We start from the raw sequence: 23,712 nt of genomic DNA on the forward strand, positions 1-23,712 counted from the left end.
AGAACACACCATAAAGAACAAGTCACCACAGCCTTGTTTGTATCTGAGCTTGTTCTTGCAGTACTCAGTGTGTTCTTTAAGCTGCAGCTCACTAACTGAACATCTTATCTAAGCTCTATCACTCAAAGTGTTTACAGGTATAGCAGCAACAACGTCTGCTATGTTTCTGAGTCTGCCAGTCAAAGCATGTCGTACAGGAGAAGTCCTCCTCCTCCTCCTCCTCCTCCTCCTCCTCCTCCTCCTCCTCCGTCCACGTGTCGAGAGACGCCTCAGGCTCAGGGCTGCACATGCACTCAGGAAGGGAAGGGGACATTGGCATTTCACCAATCGGAATTTCGAAGGGTAGCATCAACCTGAATCAGCGTCACATGCAAGAGTAGGGCTGCAAGGGTTCCCTTTAACAATCAAGTATAACGTGTGTTTATACCCAGGTTTCTCTAAGTGGAAGGGTTCACATCAGGACGGGTTTTTGGGCCGGATTCAAAGAACTGTTCATGTTTTAGTGCTGGAGCTCGTCTGAGCGTGAGCGTAAATTTAGATTTTTAATGGTTTCATTAGTTCCACATGCAGGTTAAAGGTTGGGTCTGGGGGGGATGTTGCATTCATGCAGTCACATGCACAGACTGGCATAGCCGACGCTTTGAGTCAGTGTTCAATCACCGTCAGCGAGAGCTAGCCAGTCTTTTAAACTCTCCCTCTCTCTCTCTTTTTATAGCCGCATCATCTTTCCCTGTCTCCTCTCTTTCATTCTCGTTCTCTCTCTCAGGCTCTGAAAGCAGGCAGTGCTCAGAAAAATAGACTACCGACCAGCCCCTCCATTCTCCTTACTCCTGCGCTTTTTTTCTATCATTTTGAGCCTCTTCTCCTCCCGTAGGCGGGCCTCCTCCTCTTCCTGGTCCTGCCGGCACTTGTGGAAGTTCTCCACCACGACGCCGACGAACATGTTGAGGACGAAGAAGCTGACGATGAGCAGGAAGGAGATGAAGTAGAGCAGCATCCAGGGGTTGTGGTTCCTCACGGGCTGAGAGGGAGAGAGCAGGTTCAGGGTTTTTAGTGTTTAGTTTTTAGAGTGAAAACAAGACACAACCCTCCTACCTCCTCTCTCCTTACCTCAATCCCTGCTCGTCCCTCCTTACCTTGACCCCTACGCGTCCCTTCTCACCTCATCCCCTACACAACCCTCCTTACCTTGACCCCTACTCACCCCCCTTACCTCTTCCCTTCTTACCTCACCCCCTACGCGTCCCTCCCTACCATCACTCTCCTTATCTCGACCCCTACTCATCCTCCTTACCTCAACCCCTAATCATCCCTCCTTACCTCGACCCCTACCCATCCTCCTTACCTCATCCCTCCTTACCTTGACCCCTAATCATCCCTCCTTACTCGACCCCTACTCATCCGTCCTTACCTCCGCTCTCCTTACCTCGACCCCTACCCATCCTCCTTACCTCATCCCTCCTTACCTCGACCCCTACCCATCCTCCTTACCTCATCCCTCCTTACCTCGACCCCTACCCATCCTCCTTACCTCATCCCTCCTTACCTCGACCCCTACCCATCCTCCTTTCCTGATCCCTCCTTACCTCGACCCCTACCCATCCTCCTTACCTCATCCCTCCTTACCTCGACCCCTACCCATCCTCCTTACCTCGTCCCTTCTTGCCTTGACCCCTACCCATCCGTCCTTCCCTCGAACCCTACTCATCCGTCCTTACCTCCACTCTCCTTACCTCGACCCCTACCCGTCCCTCCTTACCTTGACCCCTACTCATCCCCCTTACCCTGTCCCTCCTTACCTGGACCCCTATTCACCCCTTCCCTACCTCGTCTCTCCTTACCTCGATCCCTACTCAACCTCCCTTACCTTGGACCCCTACCTGCCCCTACTTTCCTCAGCCCCTACCCATCCCCCCCTACCATGACCCCTAAATCTTAAAAGTTGCCTGTGTTTGATTCGACTTTGTGGAGCGACACAGACACCGCCAGTTCAAAGCCTCTCAGTGTGTGATCACATGGCGTCCTTGTGCACCCTTGGATAAATGACTTCTCTGAATGTTTCCATAAATAAAAGTTTGAATGTGTTTCAGCACATTTCACCACCCACAGCTCTGGATGTGAGGAGGACAGCGTCATCAGTGGAAGCTTTGAAGTCAGGTTATAAAGTCACCTTTGAGCTCCGAACCTGTCATCCCTAAACCTCTGCTGTTTGACTTCATGTTTACTCCATTACAGAGCTTCAGAGCGTTTCACTGCCTCTGACACAGAGTTAGATTAAATATGCACATCACAGAAGAGTCATGTTTGGATATTTCCTCGGCTGTTTGGAGAAGGAACATTTCTAAAGAGCTAATTGAAGATGGTATCAGGTTAAGGCTTTTACCTGTTGGTCCACTCCCACTGCGTCCAGACCGTCATACATGATGTTGACCCAGCCGTCCTTACAGGACAGCACGAACAGAGACATCAGAGCCTGGAGGGGAAAAAACAGACGTCACAATACTTAGCTCAAAAAATATTAGATTACCTTTAAGCTGGTTATGATCACAGAGCTGGGAATCTCAAATAATGAAGTTCTTGTAACGCAAGTTCAGGAAGAAGACCAGGCACCCAAAACCTAATCTAATCACCTGCAGCCCTGACTCATCCCTCCTTACCCTGACCCCTAACCATCCGCCCTTACATCAACAACTACTCATACCTCCTTTCCTTGATGCCTACTTGTCCCTCCTTCCATCTTCCCCTACTCGTCCGTCCTTACCCTGACCCCCAATCGTCCCTCCTTACTCAATCCCTACTTGTCCCTCCTTCCATCTTCCCATACTCGTCTGTCCTTACTTGGACCCCCACTCATCCCTTCTTGCCTTAACCTTGACCCCTACTTGTCCCTCCTTAACTTGAACCCTACTTGACCCCCCTTACTTCGACCCCTACTTGTCCCTCCTAACATCAACACCTATTCATCCCTCCCTTCCCCGACCCCTACTCATCCCTCCTTACTTCGACCCCTGCTCATCCCTCCTTATCTCGTCTCTCCTTACCTCGACCCCTATTCGCCCCTCCTTACCTCTTCCCTCCTTACCCCGTCCCCTACACAACGCTCCTCACCTCGACCACTACTCATCCCTCCTTACCTCGATCCCTACTCAACCTCCCTTACCTGGGACCCCTACCTGTCCCTCCTTTCCTCAACCCCTTCCATCCCTCCCTACCATGACCCCTAAATCTTAAATCTTTATGTGTAGTCTTAAGGAAATCTCAGACTCCTAAATCCCTCTCAGTGGATCATAAAAGTGTTAAGCTGAGTTTGTATTCTTCTTTCTTCATCCCTCCCTTCCTTGTCTCCCTCTCTCCCCCTGAGTCGGTTCATCCGTACCTGAATCAGGTTGTCGAAGTTGTACTTCCTGCGTATCCAGCGGTAGTTGGCCTGCAGACAGTCGGACTTGTTGGTGATGTTTTTGGTGTCCAGACCCTCACAGTGGTAAAACTTCCCTTTGAACAGCTGAGGAGACACAGACAGAGCGTCAGAGCCAAAAGTCTGCAGGCTGATTTTCCAGCCATTCACACATTATCTCAAGTGCCCTGCAGCTTTCAGCGAATCAGAGTCCAGCGATTAATTCCAGAAATAAAAAGGACACTTGGTGGAGCACATCCTTATCTGGAGTTCAGCCTCCGAGCTCCGCTGAAAGGTTCATGTTGTCTCTTCTCACACGTAGCCTCATTGTCATTCAGGCACAAAGCTTGTTGTCAATTCAATATTCAAGACACTTCACCCTCAGAGCTACAATCTCACACACAGCTGCTCATTCAGCCTGATCTGTTTCTGCTGCAAAGGGCACAACTCTTTGTCTTTGAGCTTAATGAAGCTAACGTGAGCAGCGTGTGCTTTAATCTGTACCCACTTAAAGTCTGTGGGCTCAAACTACCTGAACCCCCAAGATCCCAAAGACGATGAAGAAGGCGCAGCAGATGAGGACGATGTTTCCGATGGGTCTGAGCGAGGTGATGAGTGTTTCTACGACCAGCTTCAGCCCCGGAGCTCGACTGATCACCCTGCAGAGCCAGAACACAGACGCAGGAGTCAGATCACACACAACAAAAACTCCATGCTTCACATGTTTGTGAGTGTTTGGAGCTTGAATCACCTGTCGCTCGTTATCTCCTTCACCTGTGCAATTATCTGAACCTGTGTACGTCTTACGTCCACCCCTATCGTCCTTCCTTACCTCGAACCCTACTCAACCCTCCTTTCCTCGAACCCTACTCAACCCTCCTTTCCTTGACCCCTACTCAACCCTCCTTTCCTCGACCCCTACTCGACCCTCCTTACCTTGATCCCCTACTCCTCCCTCCGTACCTTGATCCATATTCATCCCTCCTTTCCTCAACACCTACTGGTCCCTCCTTTCCTTGACACCTACTCCTCCCTCCCTACCTGGATCCCTACTCCTCCCTCCCTAGCTCGACCCCTACTAGACCCTCCTTACCTCGAACCCTACTGGACCCTCCTTTCCTTGACCCCTACTCAACCCTCCTTTCCTCGACCCCTACTCGACCCTCCTTACCTTGATCCCCTACTCCTCCCTCCGTACCTTGATCCATATTCATCCCTCCTTTCCTCAACACCTACTGGTCCCTCCTTTCCTTGACACCTACTCCTCCCTCCCTACCTGGATCCCTACTCCTCCCTCCCTAGCTCGACCCCTACTAGACCCTCCTTACCTCGAACCCTACTGGACCCTCCTTTCCTTGACCCCTACTCAACCCTCCTTTCCTCGACCCCTACTCGACCCTCCTTACCTTGATCCCCTACTCCTCCCTCCGTACCTTGATCCATATTCATCCCTCCTTTCCTCAACACCTACTGGTCCCTCCTTTCCTTGAGGGACCAAGGACTCCCCGAGGAGTAGGGACTCCTCCCTCCCTACCTGGATCCCTACTCCTCCCTCCCTAGCTCGACCCCTACTAGACCCTCCTAACCTCAACTCTTACTCCTCCCTCTTTACCTCGACCCTTAATCGTCCCTCCTTACTTCGAACCCTACTGGACCCTCCTTTCCTTGTCTCTCCTTACCTTGACCTCTACTCATCCCCACTTACCTCAACCCCTCCTCGTCCCGCCTTAACTTGACCCCTTCTCGTCCCTCCTTAACTTGACCCTTACTCATCCCCCTTACCTCGATCTCTACTTGTCTCTCCTTACCTTGACCCCTACTCATCCCTCCTGACCTAGGCTCCTGCCCGTTCATTCTTAACCCAACCCCTTCTCCTTACCTTGACCCCTACCAATTCCCCCTTACCTCGACCCTAATTGTCCCTACTTTCCTTAACCCCTACTCAACCCTCCCTTCCTTAACCCTCACTCAACCCTCCCTTCCTTAACCCTTACTCAACCCTCCTTTCCTTATCCCCTACTGTGTGTGTTTGGAGCTTGAACCCGAGCGTACGGCACATATGCATGGACACACACCAACATAAACAGGAGTGTACCTCAGTGGGCGAAGTGTTCGCAGCAGACGGAGGACTCTGAGGATTCCCAAGATCCTGTTCCCGCCGGTATACGCCAGAGACACCAGAATGTCGACCATAGACACGAAGACCAACAAGCCGTCCAGGACGTTCCAGCTGGACTGGAGGTAAGTCTGCTTCCCGAAGCAGAAACCGAGAGCTACAACCTGGTGACGACAGATTTAAGGAGTCATCAACACAACCCGCAATCTATGAATTCATATCAGAGCAGCTCTCCTCCTGTCCTCATCATCATCAGGTTTACCTTAATGGCCATTTCTGCTAGGAAGATCACAGTGAATACGTAGTTGGACACCCTCAGGAACACTCGCTCCTGCACCAAGAAGAACAGAGAACGTGAAGAATCAGATAGGCTGTGTGTGTGTGTGTGTGTGTGTGTGTGTAACTGTGTGTGTGCGTGTCTCACCGAGCTGTTGGGCGGTATATCGGGTCTCTCCAGAGCGATGGTGATGCAGTTGAGGAAGATGAAAACCAGAACGATATGGTCGAACAGTCTGTGAGAGATCACACTCTGGCTCCACACCCGGAATCTAAACACACACACACACACACACACACACACACACACACACACACACACACACACACACACACACACACACACACATAAACACAGTTATCTGTAAAGAGTCTGTAGTCTCTAAAAGCTATTGACTAAACAATTAGCAGAGAGGAGGAAACACAAGAGAGGAAAAGGAGAGAGGGAGCGATGAAGCTACAGACTGATACTAAGGTGTGTGTGTGTTGTGTGTAGGTTGTGTGTAAGTTGTGTGTTTGTGAGACTCACAGGTTCTCTGGAGCGAACAGATACAGATTCCATTCTTCGTGCTCTTTGCACCAGCGAGGCTTCATGCTCCGGACCTCCTTCTTGATCCAGTAGCACAGAGAGCTCTGCAGAGGAGAGAACATCAACGTCAGAGTCAACACCAGGAGCGATCATTCAGCATCCATCACTGAACACAAACGTCAACAATGTGATCTGTTTAGCTGTCTTTGTATTTGGAGCCGGTCATGACTTTAATGACTCATTTGTTGGCCATGGACACCAAACTGATGGTCGCATTGTTTCCATGCAAGATCAGCTGTTAGCAGCCCGTAGCATGTCGATGCTAAACGATGCTAGGCCCGATGTTCCCTGCGAGCTGAGGAGAAGGAGGCGAGGACGACGTGCTGGTACTGAGGTGCAAGCTAAGAAAAGACCACATGGACCTGTCCTTCCACCCACCGTTATGGGGACTGTAAGATCTATCTACGATAAGGTGGACCAGCTAACCCAGCACCAGAGTAGCATCATGCTAACAGAGCACATTGGAAGGATTTCACCTGCTGTGGGCGGACAGGATACAGGAGAGCAAGACTGAACTAACTGGGGAAGAAGGCCAGCTCAGTCCTGGACCCTGTGGAGGTGGTGGCTGACAGGAGGATTATGGCCAAGCTGTCGTCTCTGATGAACATTTCTTTCCTATATATATTCTTGTTAAATTCTTCTTCTGTACACCTTCTTGTTTGCTGCTGGAACTCCATGAACTTCCCCGTTGTGGGACGAATAAAGGAGGATCTTATCGTTCTAAATGAACTGATATCGTCCTTTAATCGTATCGGCATGCCTCTGGTGTTGCTCATGTTAGTCGAAGTTAATAACCATCGTCAAGGGGTTCAGACCAATCAGAATCAAGCTGGAAGATCAGTAAGAAAGCTTGGGTGCATCTTAAAGTCGACCTCTAGGACTTCTGTGAGTGTGCATCCATCCAGGTGTGCAGCGTGTTGACAGCGTGCCGTGAGAGTGAACCTGCAGATATCCTTGGAGCTGGAATCCATAATCACCGACACACACAACCATGTCTCAGCTGGCATTGCAAACACACACACTGCTCTCTTAAACACACACACACACACCCCATTATGCATGCACATGTGGTAGGATGTGATTTAACCCTCCCGTACTGGCTCTGCCGGGGGGAGGGCTTTTGTTTTAGTGGATTTCATGGATCTAAAAACTCAATTTGGAGGCATTAAAGCCGTCAACGCGAACAGAACAGAGGTCATCCAAAACCACCGGGAGTACATCCATCACACACACACACAAAGGCTGTAACACACACTTTGTTTTGTGGCCACTGAGAAAACAGTGGCTCCCCTAGCCAATCAATTACAGGCGGACTGTAAGTGTCCCTCAGGACCTTGTAGTGTGAACACCAAACACACTTTAATATCTCACGGCGACAACAGAGGAGGAGGAAAGAGAACGCAGGGTCACTGAAGCTGAAATAAAAAGTGTCAAAGAGAGGAGATCAATGATGAGGGAGGAGATTCATGAGGAGGTAAAATCTGATGACACACGCTGCGATGAAATCCCAGACCTTTCAAATCTGATCACCAACTCTACATCTATTTAAAGCCATGACTCATGAAAACTTACGTCATCGTCTAAGTCATCCTCCGGCGAGGAGTCGTCCTTTGACTCCGTGCTCATGTTGGGGTCGTAGGTCATGGTCCTCCCATTACAGTCACCATATTCAGTTATTATGGAGGGGCAGAGAGAGGAAGCCTGCAGCAGCTCCAAATGCTCCGGCTGAAGTCTGCTGTTCCCGCCACCGCCGCCACCGCACCGCCACCGCCGCCAGCCTCCCCTGTGTCCTCGCTGCCGTCTTCCTCCTCTCCACCCTCCCCGGACAGCAGGCTCTCCCGCTCCCCGCTGGTGTCTCGCCTTTTGAGGCTCGGCGCCCTTCCCAGGCTGTTCCAGCTGGAGCGGCGGCTGCCCCATGAGCGGGGAGGGAGAGGGGAGCGACGGCCGGGACTTGAGAGACTCTGGAGAGCAGAAGAGGAGTGATTCCATGAAAAAGCAAGAGTTCAACTTTCCCTTTCCTCTGAGCAAACACCAGATAATGAGTGTCTTTAAGAATCTGTTTCATCCACATCTTCTCCTCCCTCGTCTACGCTGCCAACTCAAGTTTAATTTTAATGTCACAAAATGTGACACAAATGAAGAACCAGCAAACACTTTGTCCTTCTTTTCAGCTCTCTGAGAGGAAAACATCTGGAGGTGGAGGAACTCGTTGTAACTCACCAGAGAGCGCTGATCGTACGCCGACGGATCGATAGACGCAGAGCTTCCACGGCGAGACTCTGTGTGACTGAACCCTCCTCCCTCAGAGAAGCCCAGTCCCACCTCGCCGTACTGCGGCACCCCCATGAGCTCATCCCCGAGGATAGAATCAGGTCCTAAGGAACCTTTCGGGGTCGGCATGGGAGTGGCGGCCGTTCGCATGATTATGGGAGGAGCCATCGTCCCGCGTGGGTCGACGTGACCGTTGGCCGTCATCATCAGAGAGTACATCTTCAGCTCTGATGAAGAGGAAGAGGAGGAGGAGGAGGAAGACGTTAATACACAGAGAGAGAGACAGCAGAACTTGAATTTGACTGATGGTGACGTACCAGTGTCCCTGAGCTGCTCCACCTTCTCGTCCTCCTCAAAGTTGTCGGATTTCTTCTCATCATCCGACTCTGAGCGATTAGCGTCACCCTTAAAAAGCACAAACAATCACTTTAGCTCTTTATCATGTCCTGTGGAAACCTGCTGCATTCAGTGCTTGGAGGATATTTCAGTAGAAATGGAAAGAAGGTGCGTTCATGTTCAGAAACAGTCCAAAGACTTAAATGCAAACTAGAGCATTGCAGCAGACTCGATATGTTTAAGAACCATCAAGGAGGAGACGGGGCAAGCTCCAACTTTATCAACCATCTACACAAAATGCACCCAGATAAAGAGGGTGACATGCTAAAGCTAGCCTACTTGAATGTTGATGATGGCAACTAAAGTGACTCACTGAGTCCAAGATGTTCGGTTGGTTAAAGTCCAGATTAATAGTGGTTGGGCTGCAGGTGTTTTTGAGATTGTGAGACACCTGCAGAGATCCAACTGCAGCAGAGTCGATGACATTAAGAGCTGCACAGTGCACATATATGCACGAGACACAGCACAACTTAGATCTCCAGACATGTCAGCAGGATCGGTCAGGATCTGGATCTGGTCAGGATTAAATATTTTCTATGCATCCAAAAGGTCACACAAAGTCAGTCCAGGTGCATACAGTGAAGAGTGAAACTATGGTGCCCCTACTGGACTTTGACTATCATCAGACTTTCACCAGATCTGTGTCTGATCCATCTCTGATCCACTGCGGTCCAGAGCAGGACCGCCAGACAGCTGGAGTCACGTGACTGAATCAAGGTTTTCTCCTCCTCCTCTCCTCATCCATGTTGTCTTTCTGGTCCTCTGAAAACCTCTGACCTGTTGACTCCAGGCCTGGCTCCGCTCATCATGACTTTGGTTTGTTGTTGTAGTTAAGTGAAATACGATCTGGTGATAACACAGAGTGTTTTATTCTGAAAATTAACCGGATGTTTTCATTTTGTTTTGGTGAAACCTGACTTCCTGTCCCGCTCCATCTGCTCTGTTGAGATTGAAGCAAGAATAGAAGTCTTGTGTATCTGATCCATGGAGGACTCCGACCTGCTGGATCAGAGACGCAGCCTGGAACGCAACGGAGCGGATCCAGTGGAAGTTAACACATTCACTAGAGTAGAAACCTATTAAATCCGGAGCTGTGATGGACTCAAGACTGGACTCAGACTCAAGTTTTGATGACTCCACTGGAGATGTCATGAGTTTCTGCTTGTTTACTCTTGTATGTGATGACATTTGACAGAAACTGAGAGGAGCAGTGACTACAGCAGCACTGGAAGCAAAAAACACCTCACATCCAGACACCTGAGACGGACTGTGTCCCTGATATTTCACTGAGACACCTTCCAGTTCTCACCTCAGCTTGGAAGCCCTCCACCAAGATGGCCACCAGCAAATTGAAGAGCACATAGTTGCCAAATGTCATGAGAGCGACAAAGTAGAGCGCGGCCCATGGAGAGGTGGAGGCCATGCCGTTATACAACACCACGTTCCAGTCCTCCTGGGTAAGAATCTGCAGAACGGAGGAAACACACACACACACAGAGAGTTCAGCATAAATAAGGAAGCGGTGGAGGGGAAGAGACGGATGGAGGCAAAAATAGACGCAGACAGAGGGAAGATCAGGTGAAGGGTTGTATAATTTGAAAAGAAGAAAGGAAAACAGAGGCACACCCACATCAAACACTGTGTAAGGAGGAGGAAAACGTCCTTTTATTAAGAAAGTATCTTAAACCAGAGAAGACGGGGTGATAAATCAAACCTTATTACACACAGTGTGAGCGCGTACAGCTCCGATGGGTCTATAGGCTTTATAAACCCAGGATCCAGATACTCTTATTGCTATTATGCCGCAATACTTCAGCTACACATGGGATTACTTTAAGTGTGTGTGGGCATGTGTGTGTGTGTGTGTGCCTGTTTTTAAATCAATGTGAATGATGAAAGCAGTTAAAAGTAGGACGCTGTTCATGATGCGGCATGAAAGCTCACTCCGTCTCTGCCCACTCAAACAGCGCTGTGGCAGGAAGGCAGTCCACCCTGCTGTCTGTGTGAATGTGTGTATGCAAGTACACACATTCACACACACACACACACACACACACACATATATACAAAAGTGAGACATTAAACAGCTTCTTCTATGTTCTACCTTTCTGCTGACGCATCTGGTTTGGAAACGAGGACAGTGTTTCTGGAGAGATCGAACGATACCTCCACGCAGGGAGAGTGAAAAATAAAAGCAGTGGTGGTGGAGTGTGTGCATAAGCAGAATTTTTCATTTCACAGCATTTGACTTATGAGCACAACCTGGTTACTCTCAGCATGCACACACACACCGGAGGATTTGATTTGGGATGACTAAGAGGCACACAGGGCGTTTGTTATAAACTTTAATACACTAAACAGCTTCTGTCTTAGGAACAGGGGCGTGTTGGAGGGTGGCCTTAACCCCTCCAGACCCAAACTACCTCTTAATGTTGCAACATGCATTTCAACGCTTTGATGCATTGTCTTTGGTGTTTTTTTTACTGTTACTTTTGGAGGCACAGCTTCCTTTAGAGACCTAAAGGTATGAAGTTTGAGAACATATATTAAGGGGTGCCGCAAAGCTAGGCCTCTACTATTTGCTGCATGTCTTCCACATTCACTGTATCATAAATTAACGTAGTCACCCTGTTTTGAAGCCGGTTGTAGGCGGGTGCCATATTGGAAATGCTGACCACAGCCTAACTTCTGTGGAGCTAGTGTGAGGTAAAGAGGCGGGCCTTTAGTCTCCTCGCTAACAGCTACCGCCTGCCAATCAAGTCAGTCACGCCCTTATTTGGTCAAAACTCATACGTTTAAAATCTTCAAAAACAACAACCCCTGATAGAGAAATGAGCTCTTCAGACATAAACTGTGTTTTGAACCAGGCTGTAAACATGTTTATTTCTGCTGTAAAGACCGTCTCTTTGAATTGGTGTGTATGTGGTTTCCTGTGTTTCTGCAGCCAGCCTCTAGTGGACACTTCATGAACTGCAGTTTTTAACACCTTGCGCATTGGCTTCATATTTTAAGACTCACTTTCTCCACTCATTATATTTTTTTTAAGTTGTATTTTTGGGGCTTTTTGCCTTTATGATAGGAAAGCTGAAGAGAGACAGGGAGTGTGGAGAGTAGAGGGTAGCAGTTGGGAGTCGAGCTGGCAATCTCTGCAAAGAGGACTAAAGCACAGCCTGTCTGATATCCTGACATTATCAACTGCAGGAAAAGGTGAGCCGGTGTCTCAGTGCCAACCTCCTGATCAATAACTAACACTGCTGCAGAGTTGTCTGCAGACACAGACTGACTGTATCTGAAGATTTGCTGCTCCAGCTGCTGTCCTCTTGACTTCACTGTCTTTAATTCATGCATTCGACCTTTATTCAGTCCAGGACTTGGACACAAGTCTGACTTAAATCCAGGGTTTCAGGCCTCAATCATTTATTCAGTTTGGAGCGATGGCTTGCACGGATGTTCTCCTGTCGCTGCCAGGACGCCCAAAGAGGCACCATGATCTGTGACGCACAGTGACACATGTTCAATCTGTAAGACCCATCGAGGGAAAGACGGGGACAAAATCAGACTTTTAGACATCTGTCCAAGTAGGAGTCAAACCATCAACCTCTGCGACGAGGACTATAGCCTCTGTATGTGGGGCGCTTAGACTGCTAGGAGACCTGCGCCCCATCTCCACTCAATATTTAATGTGCAATAACATTTTATGTGCAGATACATATTCTAAAGGTGCTGTAAAAACCCATCTTTAGACTGCAGAGATTGAATGTACTTGTTTTAACTAAGTATTTAAGTATTTCTCTTAACTGTCTGGATGCATGTGTGGCTAAATGTTGATTTGTTTTATACAACTTCAGTAAATTTTATTGTACAATGTGCAAGGAAGTAAATGCATTTTCTTCTATCATGCTCTCGTTCTAGAAAACTAATACAGAGTAAAAGAGAAGCTGACCTGGAACACGGTGACGATGGCCCAGAGGAGACTGTCAAAGTTCTTGCGGTCGGGGATGGTGTCTCCGTTTTCTGTCCGGAGACTGAACTTACAGCCGAACAGATGCATTCCCAGGATGCTGCAAGCCAGAAGAACATTCTGTCACTTCAGTGTTCACCTTCTCAGTGAGAACCATGATGTGAACTCAGTGTGTGTGCTGTGTGTGTGTGCAGACCTGAACGTGAAGATGAAAAGCATCAGCAGCATGCAGAAAGTGGCCACATTGTCCATGGTCTTCATCAGCACCACCAGCTGTCTCCTCAGGGCCGGCAGGAAGCGGACCAGCTTCAGGACCCGCAGCAGGCGAAACGTTCGAAGGACTGACAACCCGCCGTCTGATTGGCCGATTATTTCCCACACACTGAAAACAAACAGATCTCTGTTAAAACTCTCACAGGTCTGAGTTTGGTTACCTGGGTTACAATAATCAAATATCTGAGCATGAAATCCAGAACACACTTTCAGTCCTGCATTTAAACTCGTATAAATCTGGATGTATGATATTTCCTCCTCTGCAGAACCACAATATGCAATATGGTTTCTATCCCACTAATGGACAGCCAGGCAGCAAATCTTAGCTCCTGACAGGATCTAGAATCTGCTGCTGCAGCAAGCAAAGCAGCTCCTGCGTGATCAATCACGAGCCTGTCAATCTGAGCTACTGTAAAGATGGAGGCTGCAGCAGTGAACCTGACACAGGAGACCCAGAGACTGACAGGCCGGCAGGAAACATGAGAACAGGGGTCGCTCGTCTAAACCGGGCGGAGCAGCAGTATGAGTTCAATCTGTGTAAATCATGTTTATGTGAATCAGGCTGTGAGGATGACGTTACCTGATTATAACGATGATGCTGTCGAATATGTTGTACGGGTTCCTGATGTATCCAAACAGGCCGAAGGCGAGCAGCATGAAGCCCATCTCCAGGACGAACATGCTGGTGAAGACGATGTTACTGATCTCCAACACGTCCGTCAACTCCTCCGGCTGGACGGAGGGAAAGAAAAGAGAAGAGAAGAAAAAGTTAAAGAAAAATAAAATAAAAGACAGGAACAAAGACAATGAAGATAAAAAAGAAAACAAGCAATAAAGAAAGAAAAGGAGGAGAGGAAAAAAGAAGAAGAGAATATTAGGAAAGACAAGGAGAAGAGAAAGAAAGAAGACAAGAAAATAAAAGGAGAAGAGAAGAAAAGAAAAGTGAAAGAAGAGGAAAGATAGGAGGAAGACAATAAAGGTAATCAAAAAGATAAAGAAACAGAATAAAAGAAAGGAATAAAACAAAATTAAAAACAAGAGACAGAAGGGACGGAGGTGAAAAGAAAGACAGAAACAACACAAAAAAGAGAGAAAGATAAAGAGAGGAAAAATAAGCAAATAATAAAGAAGAAAAAATGATTTAAAAAAAAACAATAAAGAAAAAAAGGAAGAATGAAATTGAAAAGAAAGACAGAAAGGCAGAAATCAAAGAAGACAAGAAAATTAAAAGTGGGAAAAATAACAATAAAAAAGAAATAGAAAAAGGAAGAAAAAACAAAGAAAGAAGGAGAGAATGAATGAAAGAAAGAAAAACAAGAAAAAGGAAGAAAAGTTAAGGAAGGAAGAAAGAAAGAAAGACAGAAAGAACAAGAAATAGAAAGAAACAAACAAGAAAATAAACATAAAAACAAAGAAAGAAGAAATAAAGAATGAAAGATAGAGAGAAAAAAAGATATAAAAAGATATATAAGACATAAATAGATAAACAAAGATGAAATGATGAAAGAAAGAGGAAGAGGAAGAAAGAAAACCAAACAAAAAATAAACAAAAGGAACAAATAAAAACAGAAATAAATAAAGAAAAATAAAGAATGAAAGAAAGAAAAAGGAGACAAGACAGAAATGAATAAACACAGAAAGAAAGAAAGAAAGAAAGAAAGAAAGAAAGAATAAAGAAGAAAGAAGACATACAGAGGAGTAATAGATAGAGAAAATAAAGAAAGAAAAAAGATGTAAGAGAGAGATAGAGATAAAGAAAGAAAGAAGAAATTATGAGAGAGATAGAGAGAGAAAGAAAAAGAAAGAAGAAAGAAAGAAATAAGGATTACAGAGAGAGAGAGAGAGAAGAAAGAAAGAAAGACAGAAATTATTAAGAGAGAAAGAAAGAAAGAAAGACAGAAAGAAAGGATGTAAGAGAGAGAGAGAGAAAGAAAGAAAGAATGAAAGAAAGGATATAAGAGAGAGAGAGAGAAAGAAAGAAAGAAAGACAGAAAGAAAGGATGTAAGAGAGAGAGAGAAAGAAAGAAAGAAAGACAGAAAGAAAGAAAGGATGTAAGAGAGAGAGAGAGAAAGAAAGAGAGAGTTGTTTATATTTGTTCTCTGTTGCCCTGAGGTTGTAAAATCCCTCTCGGTCTCGGCGCCCCGAGCACAGACATTATAAATCAAGTTCAGAGCTGCAGTCAGGTCCAATCCATCAAACAGGAACAACAGCAGCGATCCATCAGTGCAGATCCCCTCCACTTACCTCTCAGACCGGTCAGTGATCCAGCTCGCTGGAACTGAGGGCCTCTCATAAACCACCCAGCTGAGTCCTTTACGGACAGCCCAGCACTTTTACACTCTCTGAAGCATCGCGGGGCCAAACGCTCAACTTCTCTCTCTCCTGACTCGACTTCACGCCGCAGAGAGCGTCTCCCTTTACCTCACAAAACCCCAAACTGTCAGTGTGTGGACCGAGGTCATGAACGTGTCTGAATCAAAGAGATCATACAGCTGGATGTGAAATCTCTCAGCCCGTCTTTATAAATGATTCCAAATGAAAGTAAAATCATGAATATGTGAACGAGCTGCAGGAGCTTCAAGTCCAGTCCATCTGAGGATCCTGACTGCAGACAGAGGGCGCCAGACTACACAACACCCCTCCTCCTGACTTCCTCCACCCAGAGAACAACAACAACATCCTTCACTTATCAAAGCTTGAGCTCATGATGTGTGTCTGTGTTTATTAAATAACAACACGTGTTCATTTAGAGGAAGTTCATGCACTAACTAACATTTCAACAACCCAGTTACATAACTTAATATCGCTCATAAAGGCCGCTCAGCATACTTTAATGTTAATGTCCGGAATTCAACTTTCCAAGCTGAAAACTTAAACTGATTACGGAGCAGTTTTACGACCTTTAATATTTCTTCTTCCTCTCCTGGAAACATTCATTTGTCTGGGTCAGAGATCTCACTGCAAAAGGAACAAACTGTTTTGGGGTTTTATGTCATTTGGAGGATTATGGTGCATTCTTTGAAAACAGGAAGAGTGATTACAGAGGACTGAACACAAACAGCCAGCACAGCCTGTCTGATCTCTCGACCTTATCAACTTCAGGAAAAGTCCAGCTGGTGTCTCTGTGCCAACCTCCTGATCAATAACTAACACCGCTGCAGAGTCGTCTGCAGACACAGACTGACTGAATCTGAAGATTTGCTGCTCCAGCTGCTGTCCTCTTCACTTCAGTGTCTTTAATTCATGCATTCGACCTTTACTCAGTCCAGGACTTGGGCACAAGTCTGACTTAAGTCCTGGTTTTCAGGCCTCAATCATTCACCTGTAGCTGCTTCCATGAGGCGTCCAATTCAGCAACAGGTCCTGCCAGGACGCCCAAAGAGGCGCCGTGATCTATGAGTTCTGCTTTTGAGGATTTTGCAAACACAGTGCCACATGTTTGATCTGTTAAAGAACCACTGAGGGAAAGATGGGGTCAAAATCAAACCTTTAGACATCTGTCCAAGTAACGAGTGAGAGAGTTGTTATTGTTAGCTTACCTGAACTGTTTATAACTTGACGGTTAGACAGATGTCATGAGCGTTAGCCCCTCAAGCGACTCAACTACTCGATCAACAAGTAGCAGAAGGTATTTTTGAGTTTATTTGACTCCTGCAGAATCAACTGCAGCTGACTCATGAATGCATGCCCCTTTAAGAGAGGCGTGATGTGCATTCACTTGCTCACACACCGCTGTAACTTCAGTGATAGTTTGAATCTACAGACACGCCGACAGGATCAGTGAGAGGCAGATGACTCGTGCTGGATCAGGATAATAAGACGTGATGGATGAAGGTGAGTGGACAGTTATTGCTTCACAGATAGATATGAATCAGCAGCCAGAAAGTCTCATTTTTGTGTTGCCTAAGGAACCTTTTATAGATGAACAGTGCAGCTGAAAACAGACAGAAATCAATAAGTCAGGGGCGAGTCCAAAAGGGTAGCAAGGGGTGGCAAGGGGTGGCACGGCCCCCCAGAATCCAAAAGAATCTGGCTATTTGCACACCAGAGTTTGTCAATACTAACTATTTGAGATGTTGGGCTCATGGCTTTCTTTGCATCTTTGTATGTAAATGCAGCACATGTCCTTTTATTCACACTTTTAACTGTTAACTTGGACACACTTGTTACTTTTAAAGTCCTCAAGAATTGATTACACGTCACTCTCTCTAGTCGGCATCAGACTTATCAGTTTTATTCTAGGCCTGAAATACCGGTCGTGTGTTGTGCCCGAGCTGTAGTTCAGCCTCCCTCCACTAGCTGGAGCTGTAGTTCAGTTAATGTCTAGTCCCATAATGCCTTAATGCTTTACAACCTGGATGTAAAGGAGCTCAGGTGACAGATGTCATGTGGCCAGCTCAGGCATGTGGACATCAACCTGCAAGGTGGTGCAAGCTCTGCTAATGGTGGCCAAACTTTAACATCATCTACCTGCAGATTTTGATGCAGTGTTTAAATACATTGTGCTCAAATATCACCGTACTTAAAGTGAATGTGTTAAAGGTAGAAAGGTAAATAAATGCTACACCCTCTTCATGCCACCCCTGCACAAGTCAGTGCAACAGTCATCCCACCCCAGTCCTGTGAAGTCTGGACCTGCTGCTGCAGGTTGGTGAAATCTGAAGCATACTGCAGCTTGTATTATTTTTGTATCTTCATTATTTCCTGTTGATGAGCCGCTGAGTTAATTAGGACGCCGCTGAAGTTTAAAAACCAACGCAGAAAAGCCTGTGCAGAAATAATAAAGCACAGCGGTACCGTCGGGGGACTCTGGGCGTCCTGGGCGGAGGGGGAAAACAACACTTTGTAATAAAGGAGCTGGAAGACGGTGCAGAGACTCGCTGTTTGCAGACGAAGCTGCAGCACATAAAAACTTTCAAGCGTTTCAACAGAGCTTTAAAAAGAGCTCTCAGCTACATTCAATCTGAGGGAGTCAATACCAGACGCACATACATTATTATTTAACAGTGCACGAGTGGCTTTTTCATTACCTTTATGGCCCATTGTCTTTACAGCAGAGGTACGAGAGAGCGTGCTGCACATTTCCTGGGCAATTATTTCCTACACAGCAGATTTGACTCCCCCTGAGATTACAAAAGTAGCTTTACTTGCTGCTTCACGGTGTGTTAAGAGGGGAGATGGATAGAGGAGCTTAGAACAATACAGGAACTTAACCCTGGCTCTGTGTTTGGACATTTAATACAAGGCGTTTGCTGTGCAGGCTGAATCCTGCTTCTCTATCCTGGCTGGTGGCCACGATGGACGATGGAGGACCGGGTGGATGTAAGGAAGCGATGAGGAGTCAGAGGGTCAGTGAGACAACATGTGGGTGTGGGAGAGAAAGACTCTTCCTTCTGTTCAGAAACCCTCTCATGTTGCCCTTGAGTTTGATCCCCAGCAGCAGTTTGCAGATGGCGCCGGTCGTTAGTAACAGAGCGGTTTGGGAACTATAAGAGGCTCTTAAGCATACGTCAATATATTTCAATTATTCTATGACTCTCCAAAACGAGTGTTCTGAACTCGCGCTTTAGATGTCGCTTCCCACTCCGATCATTACGCCTGACAGAGAGGTGATCAATCCGAATTAAACACACTGCGAGTGCCTGTGAGGAGACATTTAGCCTGTTTAGGTATTTGAATACCGCTCTGCGTATAACCTTCCCCTCAAGATCATGAAAACCAGCAGTGCTATCCCCCCTGCTCTCCTCTCCTGTGTGTGCTCTCAAGAAAAAGGTTATGTTGACTTTGCAGGAAAGTTGGAATTACTGAATGAATGTAATCCTGACAGGAAGCTGCAGAGATGCTGGTATCTTTTACTGATTGCATTGGTTTAACTTCTTCAGCATCAGTCTGTGGTTGAATCTCATAAATAAAAGTTGCATTATTAGGTCTTATTAATGCGCAACAAGTTTTACTGTCATGTTACTTCGTGATGTTTGTGAAGTCAGGAATAGTTTTATATCTAATTGATGTCTAAACATTTCTTTTTCTGGATTCAGGGCAGCAGTAGCTCAGTCTACAGGGAGCTGGCTTGGGAACCGGTTCAAGTCCCAGTATGGACTAAGTTTGGCAAGTGGACTGGTGGCTGGAGGGGTGCTGGTTCACTTGCCTTGAGCAAGACACCGCAGCCCCCAACTGCTTGGGGTGCACTGGTTGATGGCAGCATCCTCACTCTGACATCTTTCCCTAAGTGCATGTCCATAAGCATGTTTGTGCATAAAATTGAATGTATATATGAAACTATGCATGTAGCATGATCAAAATAACACCCATGGGGATTAATAAAGAACGTTTCTTCTTCTTCTTCAACAGAGGCAAACATCAAGAGAGATAAAAGAACAGAAACTCTGCTACAGAGAAGAAGAAGAAGGTTGGCTAAAAGCTTTTAAAAAAAGAAGAAGGAGGGTTTGAAGCAAACTTTCTGCAAACATATGAAGGACTTAAAGTAACAAACACAATCCCAGAAAAAAGTGCAAAAGAAAAAGCTGCTAATGTCGTTATGACGAAGTACTCCAGGCCTGTAGGGGGCGATGCTGGCTCTGCAGGTCAGGGTCCGGGAGGCAGACACCCTCTCTACTTTTAAGAGTAGGCTTCAAACTTTCCTTTTTGATAAAGCTTATAGTTAGAGCTGGATCAGGCTTGGACCAGCTCTTAGTTATGCTGCTATAAGCTTAGACTGACACACTGGGATCCTGTCTCACCCCCTTCCCCCAACCCCCCCCCCCCCCCCCAATCACTTACTTTAACTCTTCCTGTCCCATTAAAGTTACTAACCATAGACCTTTCTGGAGTCCCTGAGCTCCCTTGTCTCGTAGGTCCCTCTGAGCTGCCATAGGCGTCCTCCCTCTCTCTCTTATTCTCCTCTATCCCTCTCTCCAACACGGTCTCAGCAGATGTCTGTCTAACATGAGTCTGGTCCTGCTGGAGGTTTCTGCCTGTTAAAGGAAGTTTGTCCTCTCCGCTGTAACTTGCTAAATGCTGTGAGGTGCAATGCTCATGGTGGATTAAGGTGGGGTCAGACTGAGTCTGATCCTGTCTTGGTGTTGGGTCTCTGTTCATAATTTGACATAGAGTGGTCTAGACCTGCTCTGTTTGTAAAAGAGTCTTGAGATAAGGTTTGTTGTGATTTGGTGCTATACAAATAAAGATTGATTGATTGATTGATTGATTGATTGATTGATTGATTGATTGATTGATTGATTGAGTGTTTATCTGCACACTCTGTGATCCTAGGAAATGAGTGGATGTGGATTATCCTGAGTTAAAACCTGATTCAGGTGTTTCTGAGTCCTGCAGGCTGCTGCACTGTTTCATAACTTACACAAAAACTGCTGTCTCAAATTTTATAAACACTCATTTTTTCAGTTTATTGTAGCACCTTCCCACTTCATCTGTTTTGGACTTTAGTATTTATTTATTTATTTATCCTTATTGAGCTTTATTGTTTCTGAATTTGTTTTTCTTCTAGTCCTCTGCAGCACATTTGTCCCTGCTGGCCGTCGCAGCAATCAGTCTAAACACATCTGAAACACACATCAGTCATCTCCCTCTATCTCTCTTTGTACCTCCTCTTTCAACACACACACACACACACACACACACACACACACACACACACACACACACACACACACACACACACACACACACAGTCTACACTTCACTGCCAACACTCATTCACCCCTTCACACAAACACACACTTGTCACAAGTTTGGCTGGGTGTCACATAAGGGGGCTGATGAGTACTAAGAGGAGGAGGAAGACTTACATAACCCTTCATTCTGTGTGTGTGTGTGTGTGTGTGTGTGTGTCTGTGTGTGTGTGTGTGTGTGTGTGTGTGTGTGTGTGTGTGTGTGTGTGTGTGTGTGTGTGTGTGTGTGTGTGTGTGTGTGTTATTGGCCCAATAAGGCCATGACTCTCCCGGTCGCTCCTTATGTTTACACCACAAAGACAGAAACATGGCTCGCTCACTCACACACACACACACACACACACACACACACACACACACACACACACACACACACACACACACACACACACACACGCACACACACACGCACACACACACACAGGTCCCCGGGAGAGGGAGTTAGAGATAGAGAGAGGAAGAAGGGAGGGGCCGTGGTGTGCATGCCCGAGAAGCTTCTCTTTGGGTTTTTCATCCGTTCTGCTTCTCTGGCAGGGCAATGAAAAGGTTGTGTGCGTGTGTGTGCATATATAACATCCTTTCTTTGGAGCCTGAACTCTGGAAACGAACGTTGTCTGTGCGAGCGCCGAATTCACATTCAGAGAGAGCGACGGCGGAGCAAGAAAGAGGGCAGCTGTATCATCAGGTCTGTGATGTTGGACACGCAGGGTAAACTGGAGGCATAATCCTGGAGAGTGTGTGGCAGTGTGTGTGTGTGTGAGAGAGTAAGAGAGTGGGTAATGATCCTTTACTCCTCTTCTCTACTCCTTCTTTAAATCCACCCTGCATCCTCTCTGCACTGCAACACAGGGCGCCTTTACACCTGACATTAACACAAGTCCCGAGTGATCAGATCGCCTGATTAGATGCAACTGGGAGATGCTTTAACATCAGCACGGTCTCACCCCTCTTCTTGCAAGTGTAAACAAAGTTTTCACACTTTAATTCCAAGGTTTCTCATCACACCTTCACCCTCAATCTGCGTCTCGTTCTTACCTGCTGGTGGTACTCGATCCCCATGCTCAGAGTGTTGACAAGGATGGCGATCATGATCCCTCGTTGAAGTATTTGCTCTCCACGATCCTCTTCAGTCTTCTCCCTGAATCCCACAAGGCCCGGACGGCTCCGTTCTGTACTGGAAGCCTCCCCGCCGTCTGCTGCGACCTCGCCCGCTTCTTAGATCCCCGCTCTAGATGGAGAAAAGAGAGTCGTTCATCCAACCATCAAGTAATCTGATTGGACTAGAGGATATCAAACAATTCTTAGTGTCTTCAATTAAAAGAGAAATGTTGCTGCATCATCATCGTCATCATTCCTCCTTCCCCACAACCTTCGAACACATCCTGACCTGCGGGAAGTCGTGCAGTCCGTCAGCCTCTCCCCGGCCCCCCTCCAGGTCTCCCAGCTCCAGCTCCAAGGTCTCCAGGCTGCGGGCGCACAGAGGACAGCTCAGCAGCTCCAGGAGCAGCGGGCTGGGCACCACGCCGGCCAGCTGGTACAGCAGCCTCTGGCGTCCTGAAAGAGGAGAGAGGAGAGAGGAGAGAGGAGATGGTGAGACGTCAGCTGACTCTGCCTGCTGCTGTCGATGCTTTATCTTTGAATCACAAGACAGACGAGGTGGATGGGTTTTTTAGTGTCTCCTCAAGAACCTCAGATCACAATAAACTTGCAGAAATTGGCCTCAGAGGTGCAACTCGGGAGAAAGAGGAGTCATTTCTGCAAAGCAATCACTGCCATGAGCGGCCGAATAATTGAAGGTGACTCAGAAACAAAAAGCATTTTAATCGACGTCTTTCTTCTCTCCTTTTTAAATTTGCATGCAGGGAACATTTAGTTCCACAACTCAGACACGTCCAGAAGAGAAGACACTTTTAAACAATGAAGAGAAATAAGGTGACTCTTCAACCTCTGCTGCTTCCCGACTACACCCGACCAAAATCAGTGTTAGGAACACTACAAAGAAGAGAGGAGCCCAAACAGAAGCAAAGACGACTTCAAGGAACATAAGTGTTCAGACGCAGCTGGAACTGTTCTCTGTGGTGTTTACAAGGAGAGTTAATACCTGCAGCCATGAACAGGGGATGAGACAGTCGTCAGCTTGCAGAATATTGCTGCCGGACATGAGTTTTCCACGTCTGTTTGTTTACATGTGTGACTCAAGTCCTGACAGGTTGTTTCAATTTGCAACAAATTTCCTTCAAGGGGTGAAATCTGCAGGAACGCATCTGTACTTCATGTTACCTCACATCACATCGAGGATGGTTTGATTACATCAGTGCTAACCGACGTCCTCGCTGTCGCAGTGATTCAACCAAAACATCATCAAGGTCTTATTGACTCAGTACGCTGAAACTGGGTCCCTGCCAAATCTGAGAAGCAAACATCTACAGACTGCACAATTAAAAACTTCAGAATAGCAACTGAAGAAGACGTTTACCTCGTTTCTATAATGTCAGCTTGAGGTGCATTTCAACCAAGAGTCCTGGGGTCTTTTAGCCCCCAGAACTACTTAAACCCTGAACTAAAAGGTTCCTGGTCCCCCAGTGTTGTCTGGGTTTCAACCACGGCTGAAGTCCCGGGTAGATTGTGTAAATCAGTCCAGTGGACGTATGGAGTGGGAAAAGGAATGCTTCTTTCTTTCTTCTTTCTTTCTTCTTTCTTTCTTTCTTTTCTTTTTTCTTTCTTTCTTTCTTTCTTTCTTTTTT

The 23,712-nt window shown here is 46.7% G+C and overlaps 1 protein-coding gene across 1 annotated transcript; it reads right to left on the reverse strand.

Moving 5' to 3' along the window:
- Positions 1–249: 249 nt before the first annotated feature.
- Positions 250–22,609, reverse strand: LOC117809789 (voltage-dependent T-type calcium channel subunit alpha-1H-like). The gene is made up of 18 exons (XM_034679296.1): positions 22,356–22,609; positions 22,004–22,196; positions 13,857–14,008; positions 13,200–13,385; positions 12,986–13,103; positions 10,352–10,507; positions 8,964–9,051; positions 8,596–8,873; positions 8,154–8,336; positions 7,948–8,112; positions 6,316–6,419; positions 5,935–6,058; positions 5,773–5,841; positions 5,490–5,674; positions 3,927–4,053; positions 3,377–3,502; positions 2,384–2,473; positions 250–1,021 (listed from the first exon to the last, which is right to left on the reverse strand). Exons 2-18 carry the CDS (start codon positions 22,055–22,057, stop codon positions 800–802), a joined length of 2,427 nt encoding a protein of 808 aa, XP_034535187.1. The 5' UTR covers positions 22,058–22,196; positions 22,356–22,609; the 3' UTR covers positions 250–799.
- Positions 22,610–23,712: the final 1,103 nt, after the last annotated feature.

This window comes from Notolabrus celidotus, unplaced genomic scaffold (genome assembly GCF_009762535.1).
Source record: "Notolabrus celidotus isolate fNotCel1 unplaced genomic scaffold, fNotCel1.pri scaffold_438_arrow_ctg1, whole genome shotgun sequence".
NCBI classification, from domain to species: Eukaryota; Metazoa; Chordata; class Actinopteri; order Labriformes; family Labridae; genus Notolabrus; species Notolabrus celidotus.

Bases quoted from the DNA above. Each gene is read 5' to 3' on its own strand.
- LOC117809789 (XM_034679296.1), bottom strand. From the start codon at position 22,057: ATGATCGCCATCCTTGTCAACACTCTGAGCATGGGGATCGAGTACCAC. The intron at 6,059-6,315 runs GTGAGTCTCACA...GTGTGTGTTTAG, and splicing joins CTGTTCGCTCCAGAGAACCT to ATTCCGGGTGTGGAGCCAGA. The intron at 4,054-5,489 runs GTACACTCCTGT...CTGGCTCTGCAG, and splicing joins CGAACACTTCGCCCACTGAG to GGTGATCAGTCGAGCTCCGG.